This window comes from Balaenoptera physalus (genome assembly GCF_965194825.1).
Source record: "Balaenoptera physalus genome assembly, chromosome: 7".
Taxonomy (NCBI): Eukaryota; Metazoa; Chordata; class Mammalia; order Artiodactyla; family Balaenopteridae; genus Balaenoptera; species Balaenoptera physalus.
In genome coordinates this window covers 88,191,471-88,219,427 of record NC_138886.1, presented here as the reverse complement: position 1 = coordinate 88,219,427, position 27,957 = coordinate 88,191,471, and the positions used below count along the sequence as shown (strand labels likewise).

The window sequence follows — 27,957 nt, the reverse complement described above, 5'->3', positions numbered from 1 at the left end:
TTGGTAGTAGTAGTAGTAGGTGTGCTAATGGGTGTGAAGTGATATCTCATTGTAGTTTTGATTTACATTTCACTGATGGTTAGTGATGTTGAGCATCTTCTCATGTGCTTGTTGGCCATTTGTACATATTCTTTGGAGAAATGTCTATTCAAATCCTTTGCTCATTTTTGAATTGGGTTGTTTGTTCTTTTGTTGTTGAGTTGTAGGAGTTCTTTATTTTTTCAGTTTATTTTAAAATTGGGGTATAATTGCTTTACAATGTTGTGTTAGTTTCTGTTGTACAGCAAAGTAAATCAGCTATATGTATACATATATCCCCTCCTTTTTGGATTTCCTTCCCATTAGGCCACCACAGAGCACTGAGTAGATTTCCCTGTGCTATACAGCAGGTTCTCATTAGTTATCTACTTTATACATAGTAGTGTATATATGTCAATCCCAATTTCCCAATTCATCCCACTCCTCCTTTCTCCCCTTGATGTCTATACGTTTGTTCTCTACATCTGTGTCTCTATTTCTGCTTTGCTGATACGTTCATCTGTACCATTTTTCTAGATTCCACATATATGCATTAATATACAATATTTGTTTTTTTCTTTCTGACTTATTTCACTCTGTATGACAGTCTCTAGGTCCATACACATCTCTACAAATGACCCAATTTCATTCCTTTTTATGGCTGAGTAATATTCCATTGTATATATGTACCATATCTTCTTTATCCATTCATCTGTCGATGGATATTTCGGTTGCTTCCAAGTCCTGGCTGTTGTAAATAGTGCTCCAGTGAACACTGGGGTGCATGTGTCTTCTTGAATTATGGTTTTCTTAGGATATGCCCAGTAGGGGGATTGCTGGGTCATATGGTAGTTCTATTTTTAGTTTTTTAAGGAACCTCCATACTGTTCTCCATAGTGGCTGTATCAATTTACATTCCCACCAACAGTGCAAGAGGGTTCCCTTTTCTCCACACCCTCTCCAGCATTTATTGTTTGTAGATTTTTTGATGATGACCACTCTGACTGGTGTGAGGAGATACCTCATTGTAGATTTGATTTGCATCTCTCTAATAATTAGTGATGTTGAGCACCTTTTCATGTGCCTCTTGGCCAACTGTATGTCTTCTTTGGTGAAATGTCTATTTAGGTCTTCCACCCATTTTTTGATTGGGTTGTTTGTTTTTTTGATATTGAGCTGCATGAGCTGTTTGTATATTCTGGAGATTAATCCCTTGTCATTTGCTTCGTTTGCAAATATTTTCTCCCATTCTGAGTATTGTCTTTTCCTCTTGTTTATGGTTTCCTTTGCTGTGCAAAAGCTTTTCAGTTTCATTAGGTCCCCTTTGTTTATTTTTGTTTTTATTTTCATTACTCTAGGAGTTGGGTCAAAAAAGATCTTGCTGTGATTTATGTCATCGAGTGTTCTTCCTATGTTTTCCTCTAAGAGTTTTATATAGTGTCTGGTCTTACATTTAGGTCTTTAATCCATTTTAAGTTTATTTTTGTGTATGGTGTTAGGTAGTGCTCTAATTTCATTCTTTTACATGTAGCTATCCAGTTTTCCCAGCACCACTTATTGAAGAGGCTGTTTTTTCTCCATTGTATTTTCTTGCCTCCTTTGTCATAGATTAGGTGACCATAGGTATGTGGGTTTAACTCTGGGCTTTCTATCCTGTTCCACTGATCTATACTTCTTGTGCCAGTACCGTACTGTCTTTCTTTTCTTTTGTTTTTTTTGTAAATTTATTTATTTATTTATTTTTGGCTGAATTGGGTCTTCGTTGCTGCATGTGGGCTTTCTCTAGTTGCAGCAAGTGGGGGTTACTCTTCGTTGTGGTGCGTGGGCTTCTCATTGCGGTGGCTTCTCTTGTTGTGGAGCATGGGCTCTAGGCACACGGGCTTCAGTAGTTGTGACCACTCGGGCTCAGTAGTTGTGCCGCATGGGCTTAGCTGCTCCGTGGCATGTGGGATCTTTCCGGACCAGGGATCAAACCCGTGTCCCCTGCATTGGCAGGCAGATTCTCAACCACTGCACCACCAGGGAAGTCACTACCACTGTAGGGATTTTGATCACTGTAGCTTTGTAGTATAGTCTGAAGTCAGAGAGCCTGATATTCCTCCAGCTCTGTTTTTCTTTCTGAAGGTAGCTTTGACTATTTGGGGTCTTTTGTGTTTCCATACAAATCGTAAAATTTTTTGTTCTAATTCTGTGAAAAATGCTATTGGTAATTTGATAGGGATTACATTGAATCTGTAGATTGCTTTGGGTAGGGTACTCATTTTCACAATATTGATACTTCCAATCCAAGAACACGGTATATCTCTCCATCTGTTTGTGTCATCTTTGATTTCTTTCATCAGTATTTTGTAGTTTTCTCAGTACAGGTCTTTTGCTTCCTTAGGTAGCTTTATTCCTAGGTATTTTATTCTTTTTGTTGCAATGGTAAATGGTAAATGGAATTGTCCTTAATTTCTCTTTCTGATCTTTTGTTGTCAGTGTATAGGAATGCAAGAGATTTCTGTGCATTAATTTTGTATCCTGCAACTTTACCAAATTAATTGATTAGCTCTAGTAGTTTTCTGGTAGCATCTTCAGGATTTTCTATGTATAGTATCATGTCATCTGCGAACAGTGACAGTTTTGCTTCTTTTCCAATTTGGATTCCTTTTATTTATTTTTCTTCTCTGATTGCCATGGCTAGGACTTCCAAAACTATGTTTAATAATATTGGTAAGAGTGGACATCCTTGTCTTGCTCCTGACCTTAGTGGAAATGCTTTCAGGTTTTCACAATTGAGAATGATGTTTGCTGTGGGTTTGTCATATATGGCCTTTATTATGTTGAGGTAGGTTCCCTCTATGCCTACTTTCTGGAGAGTTTTTATCATAAATGGTGTTGAATTTTGTCAAAAGCTTTTTCTGCATCTATTGAGAGGATCACATGGTTTTTACTCTTCAATTTGTTAATATGGTGTATCACACTGATTGATTCACGTGTATTGAAGAATCCTTGCATCCCAGGGATGAATCCCACTTGATCATGGTGTATGATCTTTTTAACGTGTTGCTGGATTCTGTTTGCTAGTATTTTGTTGAGGATTTTTGTGTATATGTTCATCAGTGATATTGGTCTGTAATTTTCTTTTTTTGTGATATCTTTGTCTGGTTTTGGTATCAGGGTGATGGTGACCACGTAGAATGAGGTTGGGAGTGTTCCTTCCTCTGCGATTTTTTGGAAGAGTTTGAGAAGGATGGGTGTTAGCTCTTCTCTAAATGTTTGATAGAATTCACCTGTGAAGCCATCTGGTCCTGGACTTTTGTTTGTTGGAAGATTTTTAATCACGGTTTCAATTTCATTACTTGTGATTGGTCTGTTCATATTTTCTATTTCTTCCTGGTTCAGTCTTGGAAGGTTACACCTTTCTAAGAATTTGTCCATTTCTTCCAGGTTGTCCATTTTATTGGCATAGAGTTGCTTGTAGTAGTCTCTTAGGATGCTTTGTATTTCTGTGGTGTCTGTTGTAACTTCTCCTTTTTCATTTCTAATTTTATTGATTTGAGTCCTCTCCCTCTTTTTCTTGATGAGCCTGGCTAATGGTTTATCAATTTTGTTTGTCTTCTCAAAGAACCAGCTTTTAGTTTTATTGATCTTTGCTATTGTTTTCTTTGTTTCTATTACATTTATTTCTGCTCTGATCTTTATGATTTCTTTCCTTCTACTAACTCTGGGTTTTGTATGTTCTTCTTTCTCTAGTTCCTTTAGGTGTAAGGTTAGATTGTTTATTTGAGATTTTTCTTGTTTCTTGAGGTAGGCTTGTATTGCTATAAACTTCCCTCTTAAAACTTCTTTTGCTGCATGCCATAGGTTTTGGGTCATCGTGTTTTCATTGTCATTTATTTCTAGGTAATTTTTGATTTCCTTTTTGATTTCTTCAGTGATCTCTTGGTTATTTAGTAGTGTATTGTTTAGCCTCCATGTGTTTGTATTTTTTGCAGTTGTTTTCCTTTTTTTTTTTTTTAGTTATTTATTTTTTATTTTTGGTGTGTTGCATCTTTGTTGCTGCCTGCGGGCCTTCTCTAGTTGCAGCAAGTGGGGGCTACTCTTCGATGTGGTGCGTGGGCTTCTCCTTGTGATAGCTTCTCTTGTTGTGGAGCATGGGCTCTAGGGCACACAGGCTTCAGTAGTTGTTGCATGCAGGCTCAGTAGTCGTGGCTTGCAAATTCTAGAACACAGGCTCAGTAGTTGTGGTGCATGGGCTTAGTTGCTCCGCGGTATGTGGGATCTTCCCAGACCAGGGATAGAACCCGTGTCTCCTGCATTGGCAGGTAGATTCTTAACCACTGCACCACCAGGGAAGTCCACACCTGTCATTGATTTCTAATCTCATAGTGTTGTGTTTGGAAAAGATGCTTGATATGATTTCAATTTTCTTAAATTTACCAAGGCTTGAGTTGTGACCCAAGATGTGATCTATCCTAGAGAATGTTCCATGTGTGCTTTAGAAGAAAGTGTATTCTCCTGCTTTCAGATGTCCTATAAGTATCAATTAAGTCTGTCTGGTCTATTGTGTCATTTAAAGCTTGTGTTTCCTTATTAATTTCATGTCTGAATAATCTGTCCATTGGTGAAAGTAGGGTGTTAAAGTCCCCTACTATTATTGTGTTACTGTTGATTTCCCCTTTTATGGCTGTTAGCATTTGCCTTATGTATTGAGGTGCTCCTATGTTGGGTGCATATATATTTATAATTCTTATATCTTCTTCTTGGAATGATCCCTTGATCATTATGTAGTGTCCTTCCTTGTGTCTTGCAACAGTCTTTATTTTAAAGTCTATTTTATCTGATTTGAGTATTGCTACTTCAGCTTTCTTTTGATTTCCATTTGCATGGAATATCTTTTTCCATCCCCTCACTTTCAGTCTGTATGTGTCCCTAGGTCTGAAGTCGGTCTCTTGTAGACAGCATATATGTGGGTCTTGTTTTTGTATCCATTCAACCAGTCTTTGCCTTTTGGTTGGAGCATTTAATCCGTTCACATTTACAGTAATTATCAATGTGTGTTTTCCCATTACCATTTTCTTAATTGTTTTGTGTTTGTTCTTGTAGATCTTTTCCTTCTCTTGTGTTTCCACCTAGAGAAGTTCTTTTAGCATTTGTTGTAAAGCTGGTTTGGTGGTGCTGAATTCTCTTAACTTTTGCTTGTCTGTATAGCTTTTGATTTCTCCATCGAATCTGAATGAGATCCTTGCTGGGTAGAGTAATCTTGGTTATAGGTTTTCCCCTTTCAACACTAAATATATCCTGCCACTCCCTTCTTGCCTGCAGAGTTTCTGCTGAAAAGTCAGCTGATTATCTTATGGGGATTCCCTTGTATGTTATTTTTTGCTTTTTCCCTTGCTGCTTTTAATATTTTTTCTTTGAGTTTAGAGTTTAATTTTTGTTAGTTTGGTTAATATGTGTCTCAGTGTGTTTCTCTTTGGGTTTGACCTGTATGGGACTCTTTGTGCTTCCTGGACTCGGTTGGTTATTTCCTTTCCCATGTTAGGGAAGTTTTCGACTATAATCTCTTCAAATATTTTCTCAGACCCTTTCTCTTTCTCTTCTTTTTCTGGGACCCCTATAATTCGAATGTTGGTGCATTCAGTGTTGTCCCAGAGGTCTCTTAGACTGTCCTCATTTCTTTTCATTCTTTTTTCTTTATTCTGCTCCTTGGCAGTTATTTTCACCATTCTATCTTCCAGCTCAGTTATTCATTCTTCTGCCTCAGTTATTCTGCTATTGATTCCTTCTATTGTATTTTTCATTTCAGGTATTGTATTGTTCATCACTGATTGTTTGTTCTTTAGTTCTTCTAGGTCCTTGTTAAACATTTCTTGTATCTTCTCGATCTGTGCCTCCATTCTATTTCCGAGATTCTGGATCAACTTTATTATCATTGCTCTGAATTCTTTTTCAGGTAGATTGCCTGTTTCCTCTTCATTTATTTGGTCTTGTAGGTTTTTACCTTGCTCTTCATCTAGAACATATTTTTTTTGTCATTTCACTTTTTTTTGATGAGTGGGGCTGTGTTCCTGTCTTGCTGGTTGTTTGGCCTGAGATGTCCAGCACTGGAGTTTGCAGGCAGTTGGGTTGAGCTGGGTCTTGGTGCTGATATGAGGACCTCCGGGAGACCTCACACTGATTAATATTCCCTGGGGCCTTAAGTTCGCTGTTAGTCCAGTGGCTTGGACTCAGTACTCCCACCACAGGAGCTCAGGCCCAACCCCCAGCCTGGGAGCCAAGACCCTGCAAGCTGCGTGGCACAGCAAAAAACAAAAAATAAAACAACAAACAAAAAAGAGCAGAACGATAACAAAGAATAAAAAATAAAGTTAGAAAGATTAAAAATATATTAGAAAAAATAGAAATGAAAATGAAATAACAAGAAGGCAAAACAGAACCACAACAGCAAAAAATAAAATAAAATTAAAAGTTAAAAGATAAGAATAAAAAAATAAAAAACACACTCCCTGGTGCCTCTGCTCTCAGTGTCCTTGCCCCCACAGTGAGCCACAGCCAGCCCCCGCCACCCCAGTAGGCCCTTAAAGACCTCTAGTTAGGCCTCTGGACCCGGCACGTCAACCCCACCTCTGTGCGCATTCCTTTCACCAGCATCTGCTCCTGAAGCTGGCCTGGAGCACACGTGCCTGCGCGGGCCAGCTAGGGTGCAGGCCTCCACAGGCATGCCCACAGGGGCCAGCACAGCAGGAGGAGCCTTGGAAGGGGGGCAGTGCTTGGCCCTCCTGGACCTGTAGAGCCAGAGGAGGCCTTGGTGGGGGTGGCGCTCAGGCCTGGAACCTGCTCTGCCAGAGGGGGCTTTGTGGGGGACTCAGGCCCAGGATACGTGTGGCTGGAGTGGGCCTTGGGGACGCCCAGGCCTTGAGCCCAGCAGGCTCGCTGGGGCCCAAGCATGCAGGGGAGATCCTGGCCACTTTCCCCTCTGATCCCGTGATCCCTCAAAAGTTCCTCTCCATCCCTGCTGATCCCCTCACTGTGAGTGGGCCCCTCTGAGTGTGGGAATATCTCTTCTCCCGCAGCCCCCCTGTCAGGGGCGCTGGTCCAATCCTGCCTCCACCCTTCTTCCCCCACCTCCTTCCCTTTCACATCCTACCTGGTTGCGTGGGGATTCCTCCCATCCCTTTAGGTGTCTGAAGTCTCCCACAAGTGCCCAGTAGGTGCTCCCTCGGAAGGCTGCCTGTGAGGAGATACAAACTCCATGTCCTCCTACTCTGCCATCTTGACTCTGCCCCCTGTTTGAGTTTACTTTTAAAAGGCTTCTAGAGTATTACCTTGGGGCTCCCAAACTGTGTAACCACCTTCTCTTGCATCATCAACATCATTTCTGAAACCCAGGGACCAAAAGTGGTAAGACTTGAAAAATGTAAACATCAACTCCTCATTTTTTTCAGTGACAAAACAAACAAAAACAGGGACTTCCCTGGTGGTCCAGTGGTTAAGACTCCGCACTCCAAATGCAGGGGGCCTGGGTTCATTCCCTGGTCAGGGAACTAGAACCCTCATGCCCAACTAAAGATCCCTCATGCCTCAGCAAAGATCCCGCATGCCGCAGCTAAGACCCGGCGCAGCCAAATAAATAAATAAATAAATATTAAACAAACAAAAACAAGATTTGCTTTCTTCCAAAATTTTTTTTTCTAATTTTCATTTTTAGAATTCTTAAGGGAAGATGCTTTTGTGTTTTTCTAAAGTCTTAATATGGTCAGTCTTTTGTTTTAATAGCCAGAATGCCCTGGAATGGGATTCTTATTTAAATGTTTTTCTTTTGCAGTCACCTCAAATACTTGGCCTTAAATGACCCTTTCTTTTTACCAGTGTGGAAAGACTTCTGCTTCCATGTGTGGCCAGCAGAGGGCACCCTAAGAACAGTCCAGCAGTCCTTGCAGCTGGGTTGAAACTTGCGATTTCTGCTCTTCCTCTACAGAACCAGATTCCCGTGGTGGGAGGTTTATGGTAGTGCCAATCTGGCTTTTGAATTAAGGTTAGCTGAGACTGCTGGATGCAGAGAGGTGGTGCGAAAGGGATCCATGAGTTCCAAGGAGGCTAAAGAAGAAATGTAGCCCCGTGCCCCAGGTCTCTGGATTTCTTTAAAAAAAATAAATAAATAAATAAAAACCATTCTGGATGGAACAAGGAAAATTAGTTTAATATTCTTGATATTTTGCTTATGTCTGGCTATTTTACTGCTAAAAACAGTGACATTTGTTAACTTGGACTTTTTCTTGCTGTTTTAATATTTTTCTATATATTAGATATATAAGTACAAGTACAGGGGCACTGGAGTTTTGTGACAGCTGAGTTTGTCTAAAGAATGAAACCTAGTTTAGAGAAGAGTTATATATTTTATATATTATTATTATTGTATATTTATATATTACATATTATTTTAATTTATATATATTTTCTGTGCTCTCAGGAAAATGGCAAAGGTACATATGTCAATACTTTCAGAGACTTTAGTGACGTTTTTCCTTTTGCATCATCGTGTCAACTTTTCAGTCTTGGTGAGTCATTTTTATGACTTGTGAGTAATTTCTGTTTTCTTTGAATGGATATGTGTACCTGTGCATACATTTTGAGTGCTGGGACTTGCCAAGGGTCAGCGATTTAGCTGACCAGTAGCTGCTACTCCGTGGTAGCTTTGGGAAACTGAGGGCACCCAGCGCTCAGAATGTCCAAGTTCTCTTTCTGTCATTAGATACTGAAGCACATGGTAAAACAAAGCATGCCTCTTTAGGATGAAACCAGAAACCCCAAGCCATTCCTGGGGACTCTCACAGTCAGGGAATACCATCTGTGTGCCTCTGACTCTCACCTCCACTCCAGGTTGAGGTCCCCCATGATAAGTCTCAGAACCTTTTCTCTCCAATGTGACCTGGACCAGAACATCGCATTACCTGGGGCTTGTTACAAATGCAGAATATCAGGGTGCACACACTGAATAGGAATCTGCATTTTTACCCAGGTGATTTGAGAAGCACTACCCCAGACTTTTGGCCCAGACCATATTTTTAGTACCAAGGGTTCATAACCTGGGGTTCACAGAATTTAGTGGACTGGTGAACTTGGATGGGGAAAGAATACATCTTGATTTTCCCTAACCAAAATTTAGCATTTCTTTTCATTTGAATGTAGGCAAGACCACAGTAATATTGGCTGTGCTTGTGACTTTGTTATCAATAGAAATTGAAATACTTTCATATCACTTTATAGTTTTTGTAGAAAATCATTTATGTGCTGCTCAGTAATCTGGTAGTTATTAGTGCCTCCACTAGTTCTTGTTATTTAATATGTTCATAAAGAAGAATATTTTTAGTACATCATATTTAGAAAATATTGCAGTAACTTTTTATGGTAACTGGTTTTCTTTATAATTTTATGTATTTTATTTCATGTATTTAAAAACATTATTTGGAGAAGGAGTCTGTAGCCATCCCTAGACTGCTGTTGTAGTTTATGGCACTGAAAATAGTAAGGACCCCTGCCTTAGAGAGAAAGAAAAAATTCCAGATTAATATGTTTCCTCAAGAAGTTGTTCCATTTTTGGCCTTAGTACCAGCGGAGGCTTGCTCCTATATGGGTATAGATAAGCCCGGGGAAATTTTTACATCTGCTACCTGGTGGGAAGGCATCATCCTCCACCCGGTGTGGTCAACTGTCTGCAGCTAGAGGGAGAAAGAGGGAGAGGGAAAGGAAGGAGAGGAGAGGGGAAGGGAAGGGGAGGAAAAGGGAGGGAAAAGGAAGGGAAGGGAGAGACAATGGGACAGGATAGCTAGGCTTCACTGCCACATCCTCTTCATTCAAAGATCAGAACAGAGATGTGCCTCGTCAATTGTGTCAGAGTACTCAACCTTGTTCTTCAAATTCTGCTTACCTGAAACGTGATGTTAAGTTTATGGAAAGGTGGGGCAGCAGCATGAGATGCTCTGTGGGCCCACTCTCCGGTGAGACAAGGGAAAGTAGAAAAAACTATAAAAACCGTTTAAGGTCTCTGGAAATTGTCCTAAGGACAATTAGAGATTAGAGATATGTTTTATTTACGTCTATGCAGTGTTAAAATGTTTTTTGAGTTTGTTGCTTTATATTCCAGCTCTGTCATTTAAATAAAATTTTTTATAAAAATTGAGAAATTTCACATTAGAAACTGGATTTCTAGCATCACTTGAAAGAAATCACAACTTGCCAGCTGGGCCAGAATTTCCACAGGACAACAGTCTGCTGGCACTGAGTTCGAGGGGGCAGTTTTAATTTTGTCATGTTCTCCACCATTCTCTGTGTTGCCAGTGGTGTGGCCATGTTGGCCTTCCATCAGTGTGCTTGTAGTGTTGTTTCCTTAAAACAGAGTTGAGAGGATAGGAGGAAAATGATAGCTGAATCAGGAGAGACAACGTTTGTATTTGTTTGTGGAAATAGAAATTATACCTACTCTGTGCCTGTGTTGAAAGAATACAGATTAAGGTGCCTGGCCTACTTCATTAATTTATGTTACTTCTCTGCCTTGACTGTAGGCATTTGAGTTTTTGATTTCAGCTCTAGAGGCCTAGTTCTCAAACTATTTTATCTCCATACCATGTAGAGTTGCTAGACATGTATGGCAAGGAAAATTTTTGTTACTATTTATTGAACTATAAAAATAATGTATTTACAGCCAACATATTGGTGGTTGCCAAGGCAGTGGGATGGGGGTGGGTGAAATGGGGTCAAAAGGTATAAAAACATCCAGTTATAAAATAAATAAGTTATGGAGATGTAATGCACAGCATGGTGATTATAGTTAATAATACTGCACTGCATATTTGGAAGTTGCTAAGAGGCTAGATCTCACATAAGAAAAAAATTTTTGAAAATTTTGTAACTTATGTATGGTGATGGATTATTTTGCAATGTGTACAAACACTGAATCATTATGTTGTATACCTGAAACTAATATAATGTTATATGTCAATTATACCTCAATAAAAAAAATCAAACATTAAAAAAATTTGCTGACGTAAGTATACTTATGATGGCTTTCCAGCTTATACACTTGTTTTTAAAATATAAAAAGTGTAATAAAAAATTTTAAAAGACAAAAAAAGTATTTAAAAGCTTTACATTGGAGTAAATGTTTATTGCTATAATAACATAACACATTCAGTTACATTTCTTCAGTGGGAAGAAAACAACAGCTAACAGACTGGAGAAAATAACAGGTCTCCACATTGAAGAATTTAATTTTCAAATACATTGAGGTACTCTTGTGAGTAGTGAAATACGAATTTATTTGAAATCTTTTCTGAATTCATAGTCAGATATTGACAGGTAATTTCTCAATCTATTAAGTGGAGTTGAATACATTTTTTGATGTTGAAAAATAAAGGTGGGGGAATTCCCTGGTGGTCCAGTGGTTAGGACTCCGTGCTTCCACTGCAAGGGGCATGGGTTCCATCCCTGGTTGGGAAACTAAGATCTGGCCCAGCACAGCAAAAAAAAAAAAAAAAAAAAAAGTAAAGGTGGGAACTTTGGTTTAAAAGCAAGCACACAAGTGAACTACTACATACTTCCATTTCTGGTAATATGGAAGACTAAGTTATCCACCCTTTAAAAAAAAAACTGTAGGGGCTTCCCTGGTGGTGCAGTGGTTGAGGGTCTGCTTGCTAATGCGGGGGACACGGGTTCGAGCCCTGGGCTGGGAAGATCCCACATACCGCGGAGCAGCTGGGCCCGTGGGCCACAACTACTGAGCCTGCGCGTCTGGAGCCGGTGCTCTGCAACAAGAGACACTGCGATAGTGAGAGGCCCGTGCACCGCGATGAACAGTGGCCCCCGCTTACCACAACTGGAGAAAGCCCTTGCACAGAAACGAAGACCCAACACAGCCAAAAATAAATAAACAAATGTGGGATTTAAAAAAAAAAAAAAAGAATGTGGAGCCTTTCAATGATTTAAAAAAAACAAAAAACAAAAAAAAAACTGTAGGATAAAATTTGCTTAAACTGAGGTACAATTTACATTCAATAAATTACACAGACCTTAAGTGTACTGTACATGAGTTTTGATAAAGTTGTACTCCCACGAACACACATACTTATCAAAATACAGAACATCCGCATCACCATGGAAAAGTTCCTTATGACCCTAACCAATCAATCACTGCACCTCTACCAAGAAACCAGTGTTTGGATTTATTTTACTGAAGATTAGGTTTGCCTCTAAATGGCATCATATAGTATGTATATGTGGTGGGTAGCTTCTGAAATGGATCACAATGCCTGCCTCTTTATATTCACTTCCTTGTATAATCTCCTCCCTTTGAATGTGGGCTGCACCTAGAATGTGAGCTAGCTTCTCATGTATAGAATACAGCAAAAGTAATGGGTGGGTCCTTCTAAGATTAGGTTACAAAAGAGTGTGGCTTCTCTCTTTCTCTATTGCTCTGACTCTTCTCATTTGCTTGATCTGATGAAGCAAGCTGCCATTTTCTGAGCTGTTTTATTAAGAGGCCCACATGTCAAGGAACAGCTGTGTATGTGTGTGGTGGGGATGTAATTAACCCAGCAACAAACATGTGAGTGAGCTTGGAATGCATCTTTCCTAGCTGAGCCTTGATTTGGCCAATGGGAAGATCAGGAAAGTTTTAATAAAAGAGCTATCATTGGGGTCTGGGCAAGATGGCGGAAGAGTAAGACGCGGAGATCACCTTCCTTCCCACAGATACATTAGAAATACATCTACACGTGGAACTGCTCCTACAGGACACCCACTGAATGCTGGCAGAAGACGTCAGACCTCCCAAAAGGCAAGAAACTCCCCACGTACTTGGGTAGGGCAAAAGAAAAAAGAAATAACAGAGACAAAAGAATAGGGACGGGACCTGCACCAGTGGGAGGGAGCTGTGAAGGAGGAAAGGTTTCCACACACTAGGAAGCCCCTTCGTGGGCGGAGACTGCATGTGGCATAGGGGGGAAGCTTCAGAGCCACGGAGGAGAGCACAGCCACAGGGGTGCAGAGGGCAAAGCGGAGAGATTCCCGCACAGAGGATTGGTGCCGAGCAGCACTCACCAGCCCGAGAGGCTTGTCTGCTCACCCGCCGGGGCGGGCGGGGCTGGGAGCTGAGGCTCGGGCTTCAGTTGGATCGCAGGGAGAGGACTGGGGTTGGCTGCGTGAACACAGCCTGAAGGGGTTAGCGCACCACAGCTAGTTGGGAGGGAGTCCGGGGAAGAGTCTGCAGCTGCCAAAGAGGCAAGAGACTTTTTCTTCCCTCTTTGTTTCCTGGTGCACGAGGAGAGGGGATTCAGAGCGCCGCCTAAACAAGCTCCAGAGACGGGCGTGAGCCGCGGCTATCAGCGCGAACCCCAGAGACGGGCGTGAGATGCTAAGGCTGCTGCTGCCGCCACCAAGAAGCCTGTGTGCGAGCACAGGTCACTCTCCACACCGCCCCTCCCGGGAGCCTGTGCAGCCCGCCACTGCCAGGGTCCCATGATCCAGGGACAACTTCCCCAGGAGAACGCACAGCGCGCCTCAGGCTGCTGCAACGTCATGTTGGCCTCTGCCGCAGCAAGCTCGCCCCGCATCCGTACCCTTCCCTCCCCTCGGCCTGAGTGAGCCAGAGCCCCTGAAGCAGCTGCTCCTTTAACCCTGTCCTGTGTGAGCGAAGAACAGACGCCCTCAGGCGACCTACACGGAGAGGCGGGTCCAAATCCAAAGCTGAACCCCGGGAGCTGTGCAAACAAAGACAAGAAAGGTAAATTTCTCCCAGCAGCCTCAGAAGCAGCGGATTAAAGCTCCACAAACAACTTGATGTACCTGCATCTGTTGAAAACCTGAATAGACAACGAATCACCCCAAATTCAGGAGGTGGACTTTGGGAGCAGGATATATTAATTTTTCCCCTTTTCCTATTTTTGTGAGTGTATATGTGTATGCTTCTGGGTGAGTTTTTTGTCTGTATAGCTTTGCTTTCACCATTTGTCCTAGGGTTTGGTCCATCCGTTTTATTATTATTTTTTACATAAAAAATTCTTTTTCTTAATACATTTTTTCGTAATAATTGTTTCTTTATTTTTTATTTTTAAAAAATTAAAAAAATTTTTTCTTAATAATTTTTTTATTTTAAAATATTAAAAAAATTTTTTTTCTTAAATTTTTTCTTAATAATTTTCTTTTTTAATAGATTGAGAAACTGATTGGAAATTGAATGCAAACTAAGACCACTTGACTGTTACTGAAATGAATAGCCCAGTTTGCTTTTTTTTTTTTTTAAAGAAATTCATGTTCTTTTATTTATTTATTTATTTATTTATTTATGACTGTGTTGAGTCTTCGTTTCTGTGCAAGGGCTTTCTCTAGTTGGGGCAAGTGGGGACCACTCTTCATCGCGGTGCGCGGGCCTCTCACCATCGCGGCCTCTCTTGTTGTGGAGCACAGGCTCCAGACGCGCAGGCTCAGTAATTGTGGCTCACAGGCCCAGTTGCTCCGTGGCATGTGGGATCTTCCCAGACCAGGGCTCGAACCCGTGTCCCCTGCATTGGCAGGCAGATTCTCAACCACTGCGCCACCAGGGAAGCCCAATAATTTTTTTCTTATTTTTTATTTTAAAAAATAAAAAATTTTCTTCTTAATAAATATTTTCTTAATAATTTTTTTCTTATTTTTTATTATAATAGCTTTATTTTATTTTATTTTATCCTCTTTTTTTCTTTCTTTCTATTTTTTCTCCCTTTTATACTGAGCCGTGTGGATGAAAGGCTCTTGGTGCTCCAGCCAGGCATCAGGGCTGTGCCTCTGAGGTGGGAGAGCCAACTTCAGAACACTGGTCCACAAGAGACGTCCCAGCTCCACGTAATACCAAACAGCGAAAATCTCTCAGAGATCTCCATCTCAACATCAAGACCCAGCTTCACTCAACGGCCAGCAAGTTACAGTGCTGGACACCCTATGCCAAACAACTAGCAAGACAGGAACACAGCCCCATCCATTAGCAGAGAGGCTGCCTAAAATCATAATAAGGCCACAGACACCCCAAAAACACACCACCAGATGTGGACGTGCCCACCAGAAAGACAAGATCCAGCCTCATCCACCAGAACACAGGCAGTAGTCCCCTCCACCAGGAAGCCTACACAACCCACTGAACCAACCTTAGCCACTGGGGACAGATACCAAAAAGAACGGGAACTATGAACCTGCAGCCTGTGAAAAGGAGACCCCAAACACAGTAAGATAAGCAAAATGAGAACACAGAAAAACACACAGCAGATGAAGGGGCAGGGTCAAAACACACCAGACCTAAGAAATGAAGAGGAAATAGGCAGTCTACCTGAAAAAGAATTCAGAATAATGATAGTAAGGATGATCCAAAATCTTGGAAATAGAATAGACAAAATGCAAGAAACATTTAACAAGGACGTAGAAGAACTAAAGAGGAACCAAGCAACAATGAAAAACACAATAAATGAAATTAAAAATACTCTAGATGGGATCAATAGCAGAATAACTGAGGCAGAAGAACGGGTAAGTGACCTGGAAGATAAAATAGTGGAAATAACTACTGCAGAGCAGAATAAAGAAAAAAGAATGAAAAGAACTGAGGACAGTCTCAGAGACCTCTGGGACAACATTAAACGCACCAACATTTGAATTATAGGCGTCCCAGAAGAAGAAGAGAAAAAGAAAGGGACTGAGAAAATATTTGAAGAGATTATACTTGAAAACTTCCCTAATATGGGAAAGGAAATAGTTAATCAAGTCCAGAAAGCACAGAGAATCCCATACAGGATAAATCCACTGATAAAAGGACTGAAATTGAAACTGTGATTAAAAATCTTCCAACAAACAAAAGCCCAGGACCAGATGGCTTCACAGGCGAATTCTATCAAACATTTAGAGAAGAGCTAACACCTATCCTTCTCAAACTCTTCCAAAATATTGCAGAGGGAGGAACACTCCCAAACTCATTCTATGAGGCCACCATCACCCTGATACCAAAAGCAGACAAAGATGTCACAAAGAAAGAAAACTACAGGCCAATATCACTGATGAACATCGATGCAACAGCCCTCAACAAAATACTAGCAAACAGAATCCAACAGAACATTAAAAGGATCATACACCATGATCAAGTGGGGTTTATTCCAGGAATGCAAGGATTCTTCAATATACACAAAACAATCAACGTGATACACCATATTAACAAATTGAAGGAGAAAAACCATATGATCATCTCAATAGATGCAGAGAAAGCTTTCGACAAAATTCAACACCCATTTATGATAAAAGCCCTGCAGAAAGTAGGCATAGAGGGAACTTTCCTCAACATAATAAAGGCCATATATGACAAACCCACAGCCAACATCATCCTCAATGGTGAAAAACTGAAACCATTTCCACTAAGATCAGGAGCAAGACCAGGTTGCCCACTCTCACCACTATTGTTCAACATAGTTTTGGAAGTGTTAGCCACAGCAATCAGAGAAGAAAAAGAAATCAAAGGACTCCAAATCGGAAAAGAAGAAGTAAAGCTGTCACTGTTTGCAGATGACATGATACTATACATAGAGAATCCTAAAGATGCTACCAGAAAACTACTAGAGCTAATCAATGAATTTGGTAAAGTAGCAGTATACAAAATTAATGCACAGAAATCTCTTGCATTCCTATACACTAATGATGAAAAATCTGAAAGTGAAATTAAGAAAACACTCCCGTTTACCATTGCAACAAAAAGAATAAAATGTCTAGGAATAAACCTACCTAAGGAGACAAAAGAGCTGTATGCAGAAAATCATAAGACAGTGATGAAAGAAATTAAAGATGATACAAATAGATGGAGAGATATACCATGTTCTTGGATTGGAAGAATCAACATTGTGAAAATGAGTCTACTACCCAAAGCAATCTACAGATTCAATGCAATCCCTATCATACTACCACTGGCATTTTTCACAGAACTAGAACAAAAAATTTCACAATTTGTATGGAAACACAAAAGACCCCGAATAGCCAAAGCAATCTTGAGAACGAAAAATGGATCTGGGGGAATCAGGCTCCCTGACTTCAGACTATATTACAAAGCTTCAGTAATCAAGACAGTTTGGTACTGGCACAAAAAGAGAAATATAGATCAATGGAACAGGATAGAAAGCCCAGAGATAAACCCATGCACATATGGTCACCTGATCTTTGATAAAGGAGGCAAGCATATACAGTGGAGAAAAGACAGCCTCTTCAATAAGTGGTGCTGGGAAAACTGGACAGGTGCATGTAAAAGTATGAAATTAGAACACTCCCTAACACCATACACAAAAATAAACTCAAAATGGATTAGAGACCTAAATGTAAGGCCAGACACTATCAAACCAGACCTTTTTTTTTTTTTTCTTAGATTCCATATATATGTGTTAGCATACAGTATTTGTTTTTCTCTTTCTGACTTACTTCACTCTGTATGACAGACTCTAGGTCCATCCACCTCACTACAAATAACACAATTTCATTTCCTTTTATGACTGAGTAATATTCCATTTTATACATGTGCAACATCTTCTTCATCCATTCATCTGTTGATGGACACTTAGGTTGCTTCCATGTCCTGGCTATCGTAAATAGTGCTGCAATGAACATTGTGATATATGTCTCTTTTTGAATTATGGTTTTCTCAGGGTATATGCCCAGCAGTGGGATTGCTGGGTCGTATGGTAGTTCTATTTTTATTTTTTTAAGGAACCTCCATACTGTTGTCCATAGTGCCTGTATCAATTTACATTGCCACCAACAGTGCAGGAGGGTTCCTTTTTCTCCATACCCTCTCCAGCATTTATTGGTAGATTTTTTGATGATGGCCATTCTGACCGGTGTGAGGTTATACCTCAGTGGGGTTTTGATTTTCATTTCTGTAATGATTAATGATGTTGAGCATCCTTTCATGTGTTTGTTGGCAATCTGTATATCTTCTTTGGAGAAATGTCTATTTAAGTCTTCTGCCCATTTTTGGATTGGGTTGTTTGTTTTTTGATATTGAGCTGCATGAGCTGCTAGTGTATTTTGGAGATTAATCCTTTGTCAGTTGCTTCATTTGCAAATATTTTCTCCCATTCTGAGGGTTGTCTTTTGGTCTTGTTTATGGTTTCCTTTGCTGTGCAAAAGCTTTTAAGTTTCTTTAGGTCACACTGGTTTATTTTTGTTTTTATTTCCATTTCTCTAGGAGGTGGGTCAAAAAGGATCTTACTGTGATTTATGTCATTGAGTGTTCTTCCTTTGTTTTCCTCTAAGAGTTTGATAGCCTTATATTTAGGTCTTTTATCCATTTTTAGTTTATTTTTGTGTATGATGTTAGGAAGTGTTCTAATTTCATTCTTTTACATGTAGCTGTCCAGTTTTCCCAGCACTACTTATTGAAGAGGCTGTCTTTTCTTCATTGTATATTCTTGCCTCCTTTGTCAAAAATAAGGTTACCATATGTGTGTGGGTTTATCTCTGGGATTTCTATCCTGTTCCATTGATCTATGTTTCTGTTTTTGTGCCAGTACCTTATCATCTTGATTACTGTAGCTTTGCAGTATAGTCTGAAGTCAGGGAGCCTGATTCCTCCAGCTCCATTTTTCTTTCTCAAGATTGCTTTCGCTATTTGGGGTCCTTTTTGTTTCCATACAAATTGTGAATTTTTTTGTTCTAGTTCTGTAAAAAATGCCAGTGGTAGTATGATAGGGATTGCATTGAATCTGTAGATTGCTTTGGGTAGTACAGTCATTTTCACAATGTTGAATCTTCCAATCCAAGAACATGGTGTATCTCTCCATCTGTTGGTATCATATTTAATTTCTTTCATCAGTGTCTTATAGTTTTCTGCATACAAGTCTTTTGTCTCCTTAGGTCGGTTTATTCCTAGGTATTTTATTCTTTTTGTTTCAATGGTAAACGGGAGTGTTTCCTTAATTTCTCTTTCAGATTTTTTGCTGTTAGTGTATATGAATGCAAAAGATTTCTGTGCATTAATTTTGTATCCTGCTACTTTAACAAATTCATTGATAGCTTTGTTTAGGATTCTCTATGTATAGTATCATGTCATCTGCAAATAGTGACAGTTTTACTTCTTCTTTTCTGATTTGGATTCCTTTTATTTCTTTTTCTTCTCTGATTGCTGTGGCTAAAACTGCCAAAACTATGTTGAATAATAGTGGTGAGAGTGGGCAACCTTTTCTTGTTCCTGGTCTTAGAGCAAATGCTTTCAGTTTTTCACCATTGAGAATGATGTTGGATGTGGGTTTGTCATATATGGCTTTTATTATGCTGAGGTAGGTTCCCTCTATGCCCACTTTTTGGAGAGTTTTTATCATAAATGGGTGTTGAACTTTGTTGAAAGCTTTTTCTGCATCTGTTGAGATTATCATATGGTTTTTATCCTTCAGTTTGTTAATATGGTGTATCACATTGATTGTTTTGCATATATCGAAGAATCCTTGCATTCCTGGGATAAACCCAAATTGATCATTTGTATGATCCTTTTAATGTGCTGTTGGAATCTGTTTGCTAGTATTTTGTTGAGGATTTTTGCATCTATGTTCATCTGTGATATTGGCCTGTAGTTTTCTTTTTTTGTGACATCTTTGTCTGGTTTTGGTATTGGGTGATGGTGGCCTCTTAGAATGAGTTGGGGAGTGTTCCTCCCTCTGCTATATTTTGGAAGAGTTTGAGAAGGACAGGTGTTAGCTTTTCTCTAAATGTTTGATAGAATTCACCTGTGAAGCCATCTGGTCCTGGGCTTTTGTTTGTTGGAAGATTTTTAATCACAGTTTCAATTTCAGTGCTTGTGATTGGTCTGTTTATCTTTTCTATTTCTTCCTGGTTCAGTCCTGGAAGGTTGTACTGTTCTAAGAATTTGTCCATTTCTTCCAGGTTGTCTATTTTGTTGGCATATAGTTGCTTGTAGTAGTCTCTCATGATCCTTTGTATTTCTGCTGTGTCAGTTGTTGCTTCTCCTTTTTCATTTCTAATTCTGTTGATTTGAGTCTTTTCCCTTTTTTCTTCATAAGTCTGGCTAATGGTTTATCAAATTTGTTTATCTTCTCAAAGAACCAGCTTTTAGTGTTATTGATCTTTGCTATTGTGTCCTTCACTTCTTTATCATTTATTTCTCATCTGATAATTATGACTTGTTCTGCTACCTTTGAGTTTGTTTTGTTCTTCTTTCTCTAGTTGCTTTAGCTGTAAGGTTAGGTTGACTATTTGAGATTTTTATTGTTTCTTGAGGTAGGATTGTATTTTTATAACCTTCCTTCTTAGAACTCCTTTTGCTGCATCCCATAGGTTTTGGGTCGTCGGGTTTTCATTGTCATTTGTTTCTAGGTATTTTTTGATAGCCTCTTTGATTTCTTCAGTGATCTTTTGGTTATTTAATAGCGTTTTTTTTAGCCTCCATGTGTTTGTGTTTTGTACAGTTGTTTTCCTGTAATTGATATGTAGTCTCATAGCATTGTGTTTGGAAAAGATACTTGATACAATTTCAATTTTCTTAAATTTACCAAGGCGTGATATGTGACCCAAGATATGATCTATCCTGGAGAATGTTCCATGTGCACTTTAGAAGAAAGTGTATTCTGTTGTTTTTGGATGGAATGTCCTATAAGTATCAATTAAGTCCATCTGGTCTAATGTGTCATTTAAAGCTTGTGTTTCCTTATTTATTTTCATTTTGGATGATCTGTCCATTGGTGAAAGTGGGGTGTTAAAGTCCCCTACTATGATTGTGTTACTGTCGATTTCCCCTTTTATGGCTGTTAGCATTTGCCTTATGTATTGAGGTGCTCCTATGTTGGGTGCATAAATATTTACAATTGTTATATTTTCTTCTTGGATTGATCCCTTGATCATTATGTAGTGTCCTTCTTAATCTCTTGTAACAGTCTTTATTTTCAAGTCTATTTTGTCTGATATGACTATTGCTACTCCAAGTTTCCTTTGATTTCCATTTGCATGGAATATCTTTTTCCATCTCCTCACTTTCAGTCTGTATGTATCCCTAGGTCTGAAGTGGTTCTCTTGTAGACAGCATATATATGGGTCTTGTTTTTGTATTCATTCAGCCAGTCTGTGTCTTTAAGTTGGAGCATTTAATCCATTTACATTTATCAGTTATCAATATGTATGTTCCGTTCTTGGAGAGAAGATGGCGGAAGAGTAAGATGCGGAGATCACCTTCCTCCCCACAGATACAGTAGAAATACATCTACACGTGGAACTGCTCCTACAGAACACCCACTGAACGCTGGCAGAAAACGTCAGACCTCCCAAAAGGCAAGAAACTCCCCCCATACTTGGGTAGGGCAAAAGAAAAAAGAAATAACAGAGACAAAAGAATAGGGACGGCACCTGCACCAGTGGGAGGGAGCTGTGAAGGAGGAAAGATTTCCACTCACTAGTAAGCCCCTTTGCGGGTGGAGACTGCGGGTGGCAGAGGGGGGAAGCTTCGGAGCCAAGGAGGAGAGCGCAGCCACAGGGGTGCGGAGGGCAAAGCGGAGAGATTTCCGCACGGAGGATCAGTGCCGACCAGCACTCTCCAGCCCACGAGGCTTGTCTGCTCACCCACCGGGGCAGGCGGGGCTGGGAGCTGAGGCTCGGGCTTCGGTCAGATCGCAGGGAGAGGACTGGGGTTGTCAGCGTAAACACAGCCTGAAGGGGTTAGTGCACCACAGCTAGCCGGGAGGGAGTCCGGGAAAAAGTCTGCAGCTGCTGAAGAGGCAAGAGACTTTTTCTTCCCTCTTTGTTTCCTGGTGCGCGAGGAGAGGGGATTCAGAGCGCCGCCTAAACGAGCTCCAGAGACGGGCGCGAGCCGCGGCGATCAGCGCGGACCCCAGAGACGGGTGTGAGACGCTGGGGCTGCTGCTGCCGCCATCAAGAAGCCTGTGGGTGAGCACAGGTCACTCTCCATACCGCCCCTCCCAGGAGCCTGTGCAGCCCGCCACTGCCAGGGTCCCGTGATCCGGGGACAACTTCCCTGGGAGAACGCACAGCGCGCCTCAGGCTGCTGCAACGTCAAGCCGGCCTCTGCCACCGCAGGCTCGCCCCGCCTCCTCTGTACCCCTCCCTCCTCGCGGCCTGAGTGAGCCACAGCCCCCGAAGCAGCTGCTCCTTTAACCCCGTCCTGTCTGGGTGGGGAATAGACGCCCTCAGGCGACCTACACGCAGAGGCAGATCCAAATCCAAAGCTCAACCCCGGGAGCTGTGCGAACAGAGAAGAGAAGGGGAAATGTCTCCCAGCAGCCTCAGAAGCAGCGGATCAAAACTCCACAAACAACTTGATGTGCCTGCATCTGTTGAATACCTGAATAGACAACGAATCATCCCAAATTCAGGAGGTGGACTTTCAGAGCAGGATATATTAATTTTTCCCCTGTTCCTTTTTTTGTGAGTGTATATGTATATGCTTCTGGGTGAGATTTTGTCTGTATAGCTCTGCTTTATAATAGCTTTATTTTACTTCACTATATTATAGCCTCTTTCTTTCTTTCTTTCTATTTTTTCTCCCTTTTACTCTGAGCCTTGTGGACGAAAGGCTCTTGGTGCTCCAGCAAGGCATCAGGGCCGTGCCTCTGAGGTGAGAGAGCCAACTTCAGGACACTGGTCCACAAGAGACCTCCCAGCTCCACGTAATACCAAATGGCAAAAATCTCTCAGAGATCTCCATCTCAACATCAAAACCCAGCTTCACTCAATGACCAGCAAGCTACAGTGCTGGACACCCTATGCCAAACAACTAGCAAGACAGGAACACAGCCCCATCCATTAGCAGAGAGGCTGCCTAAAATCATAATAAGGCCACAGACACCCCAAAATACACCACCAGACGTGGACGTGCCCACCAGAAAGACATGATCCAGCCTCATCCACCAGAACTCAGGCACTAGTTCCCTCCACCATGAAGCCTACACAACCCACTGAACCAACCTTAGCCACTGGGGACAGATACCAAAAACAAAGGGAACTACGAACCTGCAGCCTGTGAAAAGGAGACCCCAAACACAGTAAGATAGATAAGCAAAATGAGAACACAGAAAAACACACAGCAGATGAAGGAGCAGGGTCAAAACACACCAGACTTAACAAATGAAGAGGAAATAGGTAGTCTACCTGAAAAAGAATTCAGAATAATGATAGTAAGGATGATCCAAAATCTTGGAAATAGAATAGACAAAATGCAAGAAACATTTAACAAGGACGTAGAAGAACTAAAGAGGAACCAAGCAATGATGAAAAACACAATAAATGAAATTAAAAATACTCTAGATGGGATCAATAGCAGAATAACTGAGGCAGAAGAAAGGATAAGTGACCTGGAAGATAAAATAGTGGAAATAACTACTGCAGAGCAGGATAAAGAAAAAAGAATGAAAAGAACTGAGGACAGTCTCAGAGACCTCTGGGACAACATTAAACGCACCAACATTCGAATTATAGGGGTCCCAGAAGAAGAAGAGAAAAAGAAAGGGACTGAGAAAATATTTGAAGAGATTATAGTTGTAAACTTCCCTAATATGGGAAAGGAAATAGTTAATCAAGTCGTGGAAGCACAGAGAGTCCCATACAGGATAAACCCAAGGAGAAACACGCCAATACACATATTAATCAAACTGTCAAAAATTAAATATAAGGAAAACATATTAAAGGCAGCAAGGGAAAAACGACAAATAACACACAAGGGAATCCCCATAAGGTTAACAGCTGATCTTTCAGCAGAAACTCTGCAAGCCAGAAGGGAGTGGCAGGATATACTTAAAGTGATGAAGGAGAAAAACCTACAACCAAGATTACTCTACCCAGCAAGGATCTCATTCAGATGTGATGGAGAATTTAAAACCTTTACAGACAAGCAAAAGCTGAGAGAGTTCAGCACCACCAAACCAGCTTTACAACAAATGCTAAAGGAACTTCTCTAGGCAAGAAACACAAGAGAAGGAAAACACCTACAATAACAAACCCAAAACATTTAAGAAAATGGGAATAGGAACATACATATCGATAATTACCTTGAATGTAAATGGACTAAATGCTCCCACCAAAAGACACAGGCTGGCTGAATGGATACAAAAACAAGACCCATATATATGCTGTCTACAAGAGACCCACTTCAGACTTAGAGACACATACAGACTGAAAGTGAGGGGATGGAAAAAGATATTCCATGCAAATGGAAATCAAAAGAAAGCTGGAGTAGCAATTCTCATATCAGACAAAATAGACTTTAAAATAAAGACTATTACAAGAGACAAAGAAGGACACTATATAATGATCAAGGGATCGATCCAAGAGGAAGGTATAACAAATGTAAATATTTATGCACCCAACATAGGAGCACCTCAATACATAAGGCAAATACTAACAGCCATAAAAGGGGAAATCGACAGCAACACAATCATAGTAGGGGACTTTAACACCCCACTTTCACAAATGGACAGATCATCCAAAATGAAAATAAATAAGGAAACACAAGCTTTAAATGATACATTAAACAATATGGACTTAATTGATATTTATAGGACATTCCACCCAAAAACAACAGAATACACATTTTTCTCAAGTGCTCATGGACCATTCTGCAGGATAGATCATATCTTGCGTCACAAATCAAGCCTTGGTAAATTTTAGAAAATTGAAATCGTATCAAGTATCTTTTCTGACCACAACGCTATGAGACTAGATATCAATTACAGGAAAAGATCTGTAAAAAATACAAACACATGGAGGCTACAGAATACATTACTTAATAACGAAGTGATCACTGAAGAAATCAAAGGGGAAATCAAAAAATACCTAGAAACAAATGACAACGGAGACACGATGACCCAAAACCTATGGGACGCAGCAAAAGCAGTGCTAAGAGGGAAGTTTATAGCAATACAAGCCTACCTCAAGAAACAGGAAACATCTCGAATAAACAACCTAATCTTGCACCTAAAGCAATTAGAGAAAGAAGAACAAAAAAACCCCAAAGCCAGCAGAAGGAAAGAAATCATAAACATTAGGTCAGAAATAAATGAAAAAGAAATGAAGGAAACAATAGCAAAAATCAATGAAAGTAAAAGCTGGTTCTTTGAGAAGATAAACAAAATTGATAAACCATTAGCCAGACTCATCAAGAGAAAAAGGGAGAAGACTCAAATCAATAGAATTAGAAATGAAAAAGGAGAAGTAACCACTGACACTGCAGACATAGAAACGATCATGAGAGATTACTACAAGCAACTCTGTGCCAATAAAATGGACAACCTGGAAGAAATGGACAGATTCTTAGAAATGCACAACCTGTTGAGACTGAACCAGGAAGAAATAGAAAATATGAACAGACCAATCACAAGCACTGAAATTGAAACTGTGATTAAAAACCTTCCAACAAACAAAAGCCCAGGACCAGATGGCTTCACAGGTGAATTCTATCAAACATTTAGAGAAGAGCTAACACCTATCCTTCTCACACTCTTCCAAAATATTGCAGAGGGAGGAACACTCCCCAACTCATTCTACGAGGCCACCATCACCCTGATACCAAAACCAGACAAAGATGTCACAAAGAAAGAAAACTACAGGCCAATATCACTGATGAACATAGATGCAAAAATCCTCAATAAAATACTAGCAAACAGAATCCAACAGCACATTAAAAGGATCATACACCATGATCAAGTGGGGTTTATTCCAGGAATGCAAGGATTCTTCAATATACACAAAACAATCAACGTGATACACCATATTAACAAATTGAAGGAGAAAAACCATATGATCATCTCAATAGATGCAGAGAAAGCTTTCGACAAAATTCAACACCCATTTATGATAAAAGCCCTGCAGAAAGTAGGCATAGAGGGAACTTTCCTCAACATAATAAAGGCCATATATGACAAACCCACAGCCAACATCATCCTCAATGGTGAAAAACTGAAACCATTTCCACTAAGATCAGGAACAAGACAAGGTTGCCCACTCTCACCACTATTATTCAACATAGTTTTGGAAGTGTTAGCCACAGCAATCAGAGAAGACAAAGAAATAAAAGGAATCCAAATCGGAAAAGAAGAAGTAAAGCTGTCACTGTTTGCAGATGACATGATACTATACATAGAGAATCCTAAAGATGCTACCAGAAAACTACTAGAGCTAATCAATGAATTTGGTAAAGTAGCAGTATACAAAATTAATGCACAGAAATCTCTTGCATTTCTATACACTAATGACGAAAAATCTGAAAGTGAAATTAAGAAAACACTCCCGTTTACCATTGCAACAAAAAGAATAAAATATCTAGGAATAAACCTACCTAAGGAGACAAAAGACCTGTATGCAGAAAATTATAAGACACTGATGAAAGAAATTAAAGATGATACAAATAGATGGAGAGATATACCATGTTCCTGGATTGGAAGAATCAACATTGTGAAAATGAGTCTACTACCCAAAGCAATCTACAGATTCAATGCAATCCCTATCAAACTACCACTGGCATTTTTCTCAGAACTAGAACAAAAAGTTTCACAATTTGTATGGAAACACAAAAGACCCCGAATAGCCAAAGCAATCTTGAGAACGAAAAATGGATCTGGGGGAATCAGGCTCCCTGACTTCAGACTATATTACAAAGCTTCAGTAATCAAGACAGTTTGGTACTGGCACAAAAAGAGAAATATAGATCAATGGAACAGGATAGAAAGCCCAGAGATAAACCCACACACATATGGTCACCTTATCTTTGATAAAGGAGGCAAGCATATACAGTGGAGAAAAGACAGCCTCTTCAATAAGTGGTGCTGGGAAAATTGGACAGGTACATGTAAAAGTATGCAATTAGAACACTCCCTGACACCATGCACAAAAATAAACTCAACATGGATGAAAGACCTAAGTGTAAGGGCAGACACTATCAAACTCTTAGAGGAAAACATAGGCAGAACACTCTATGACATACATCACAGCAAGATTCTTTTTGACCCAGCTCCCAGAGAAATGGAAATAAGAACACAAATAAACAAATGGGACCTAATGAAACTTAAAAGCTTTTGCACAGCAAAGGAAACCATAAACAAGACCAAAAGACAACCCTCAGAATGGGAGAAAATATTTGCAAATGAAGCAACTGACAAAGGATTAATCTCCTAAATTTACAAGCAGCTCATGCAGCTCAATAACAAAAAAACGAACAACCCAATCCAAAAATGGGCAGAAGACCTAAATAGACATTTCTCCAAAGAAGATATACAGATGGCCTACAGACACATGAAAGAATGCTCAACGTCATTAATCTTTAGAGAAATGCAAATCAAAACTACAATGAGATATCATCTCACACCGGTCAGAATGGCCATCATCAAAAAATCTAGAAACAATAAATGCTGGAGAGGGTGTGGAGGAAAGGGAACACTCTTGCACTGTTGGTGGGAATGTAAATTGATACAGCCACTATGGAGAACAGTATGGAGGTTCCTTAAAAAACTACAAATAGAACTACCATACGACCCAGCAATCCCACTACTGGGCATATATCCTGAGAAAACCATAATTCAAAAAGAGTCATGTACCAAAATGTTCATTGCAGCTCTATTTACAATAGCCAGGACATGGAAGCAACCTAAATGTCCATCGACAGATGAATGGATAAAGAAGATGTGGCACATATATACAATGGAATATTACTCAGCCATAAAAAGAAATGAAATGGAGGTATTTGTAATGAGGTGGATGGAGTTAGAGTCTGTCATACAGAGTGAAGTAAGTCAGAAAGAGAAAAACAAATACAGTATGCTAACACATATATATGGAATCTAAGGAAAAAAAAAAAGGCCATGAAAAACCTAGTGGCAAGACGGAAGTAAAGACACAGACCTTCTAGAGAATGGACTTGAGGATATGGGGAGGGGGTGGGGTGAGATGTGACAGAGT

General features: G+C 40.1%; 1 protein-coding gene and 1 long non-coding RNA gene across 2 annotated transcripts in view; one reads left to right on the top strand and one right to left on the bottom strand.

The window, feature by feature from the left end:
* LOC309664555 overlaps nucleotides 1–27,957 on the bottom strand; it is a 402,660-nt gene that overhangs the window by 139,944 nt on the left and 234,759 nt on the right. The gene's annotated exons all lie outside the window — the stretch shown is intronic.
* Nucleotides 8,364–27,957, top strand: part of HSD17B3 (hydroxysteroid 17-beta dehydrogenase 3) — an 86,809-nt gene continuing 67,215 nt past the window's right edge. The window contains exon 1 of the mRNA XM_082469892.1: nucleotides 8,364–8,516. Within this exon, the coding sequence (XP_082326018.1) occupies nucleotides 8,369–8,516 (148 nt within the window). The 5' untranslated portion in view covers nucleotides 8,364–8,368. The remainder of the gene's footprint in view (nucleotides 8,517–27,957) is intronic.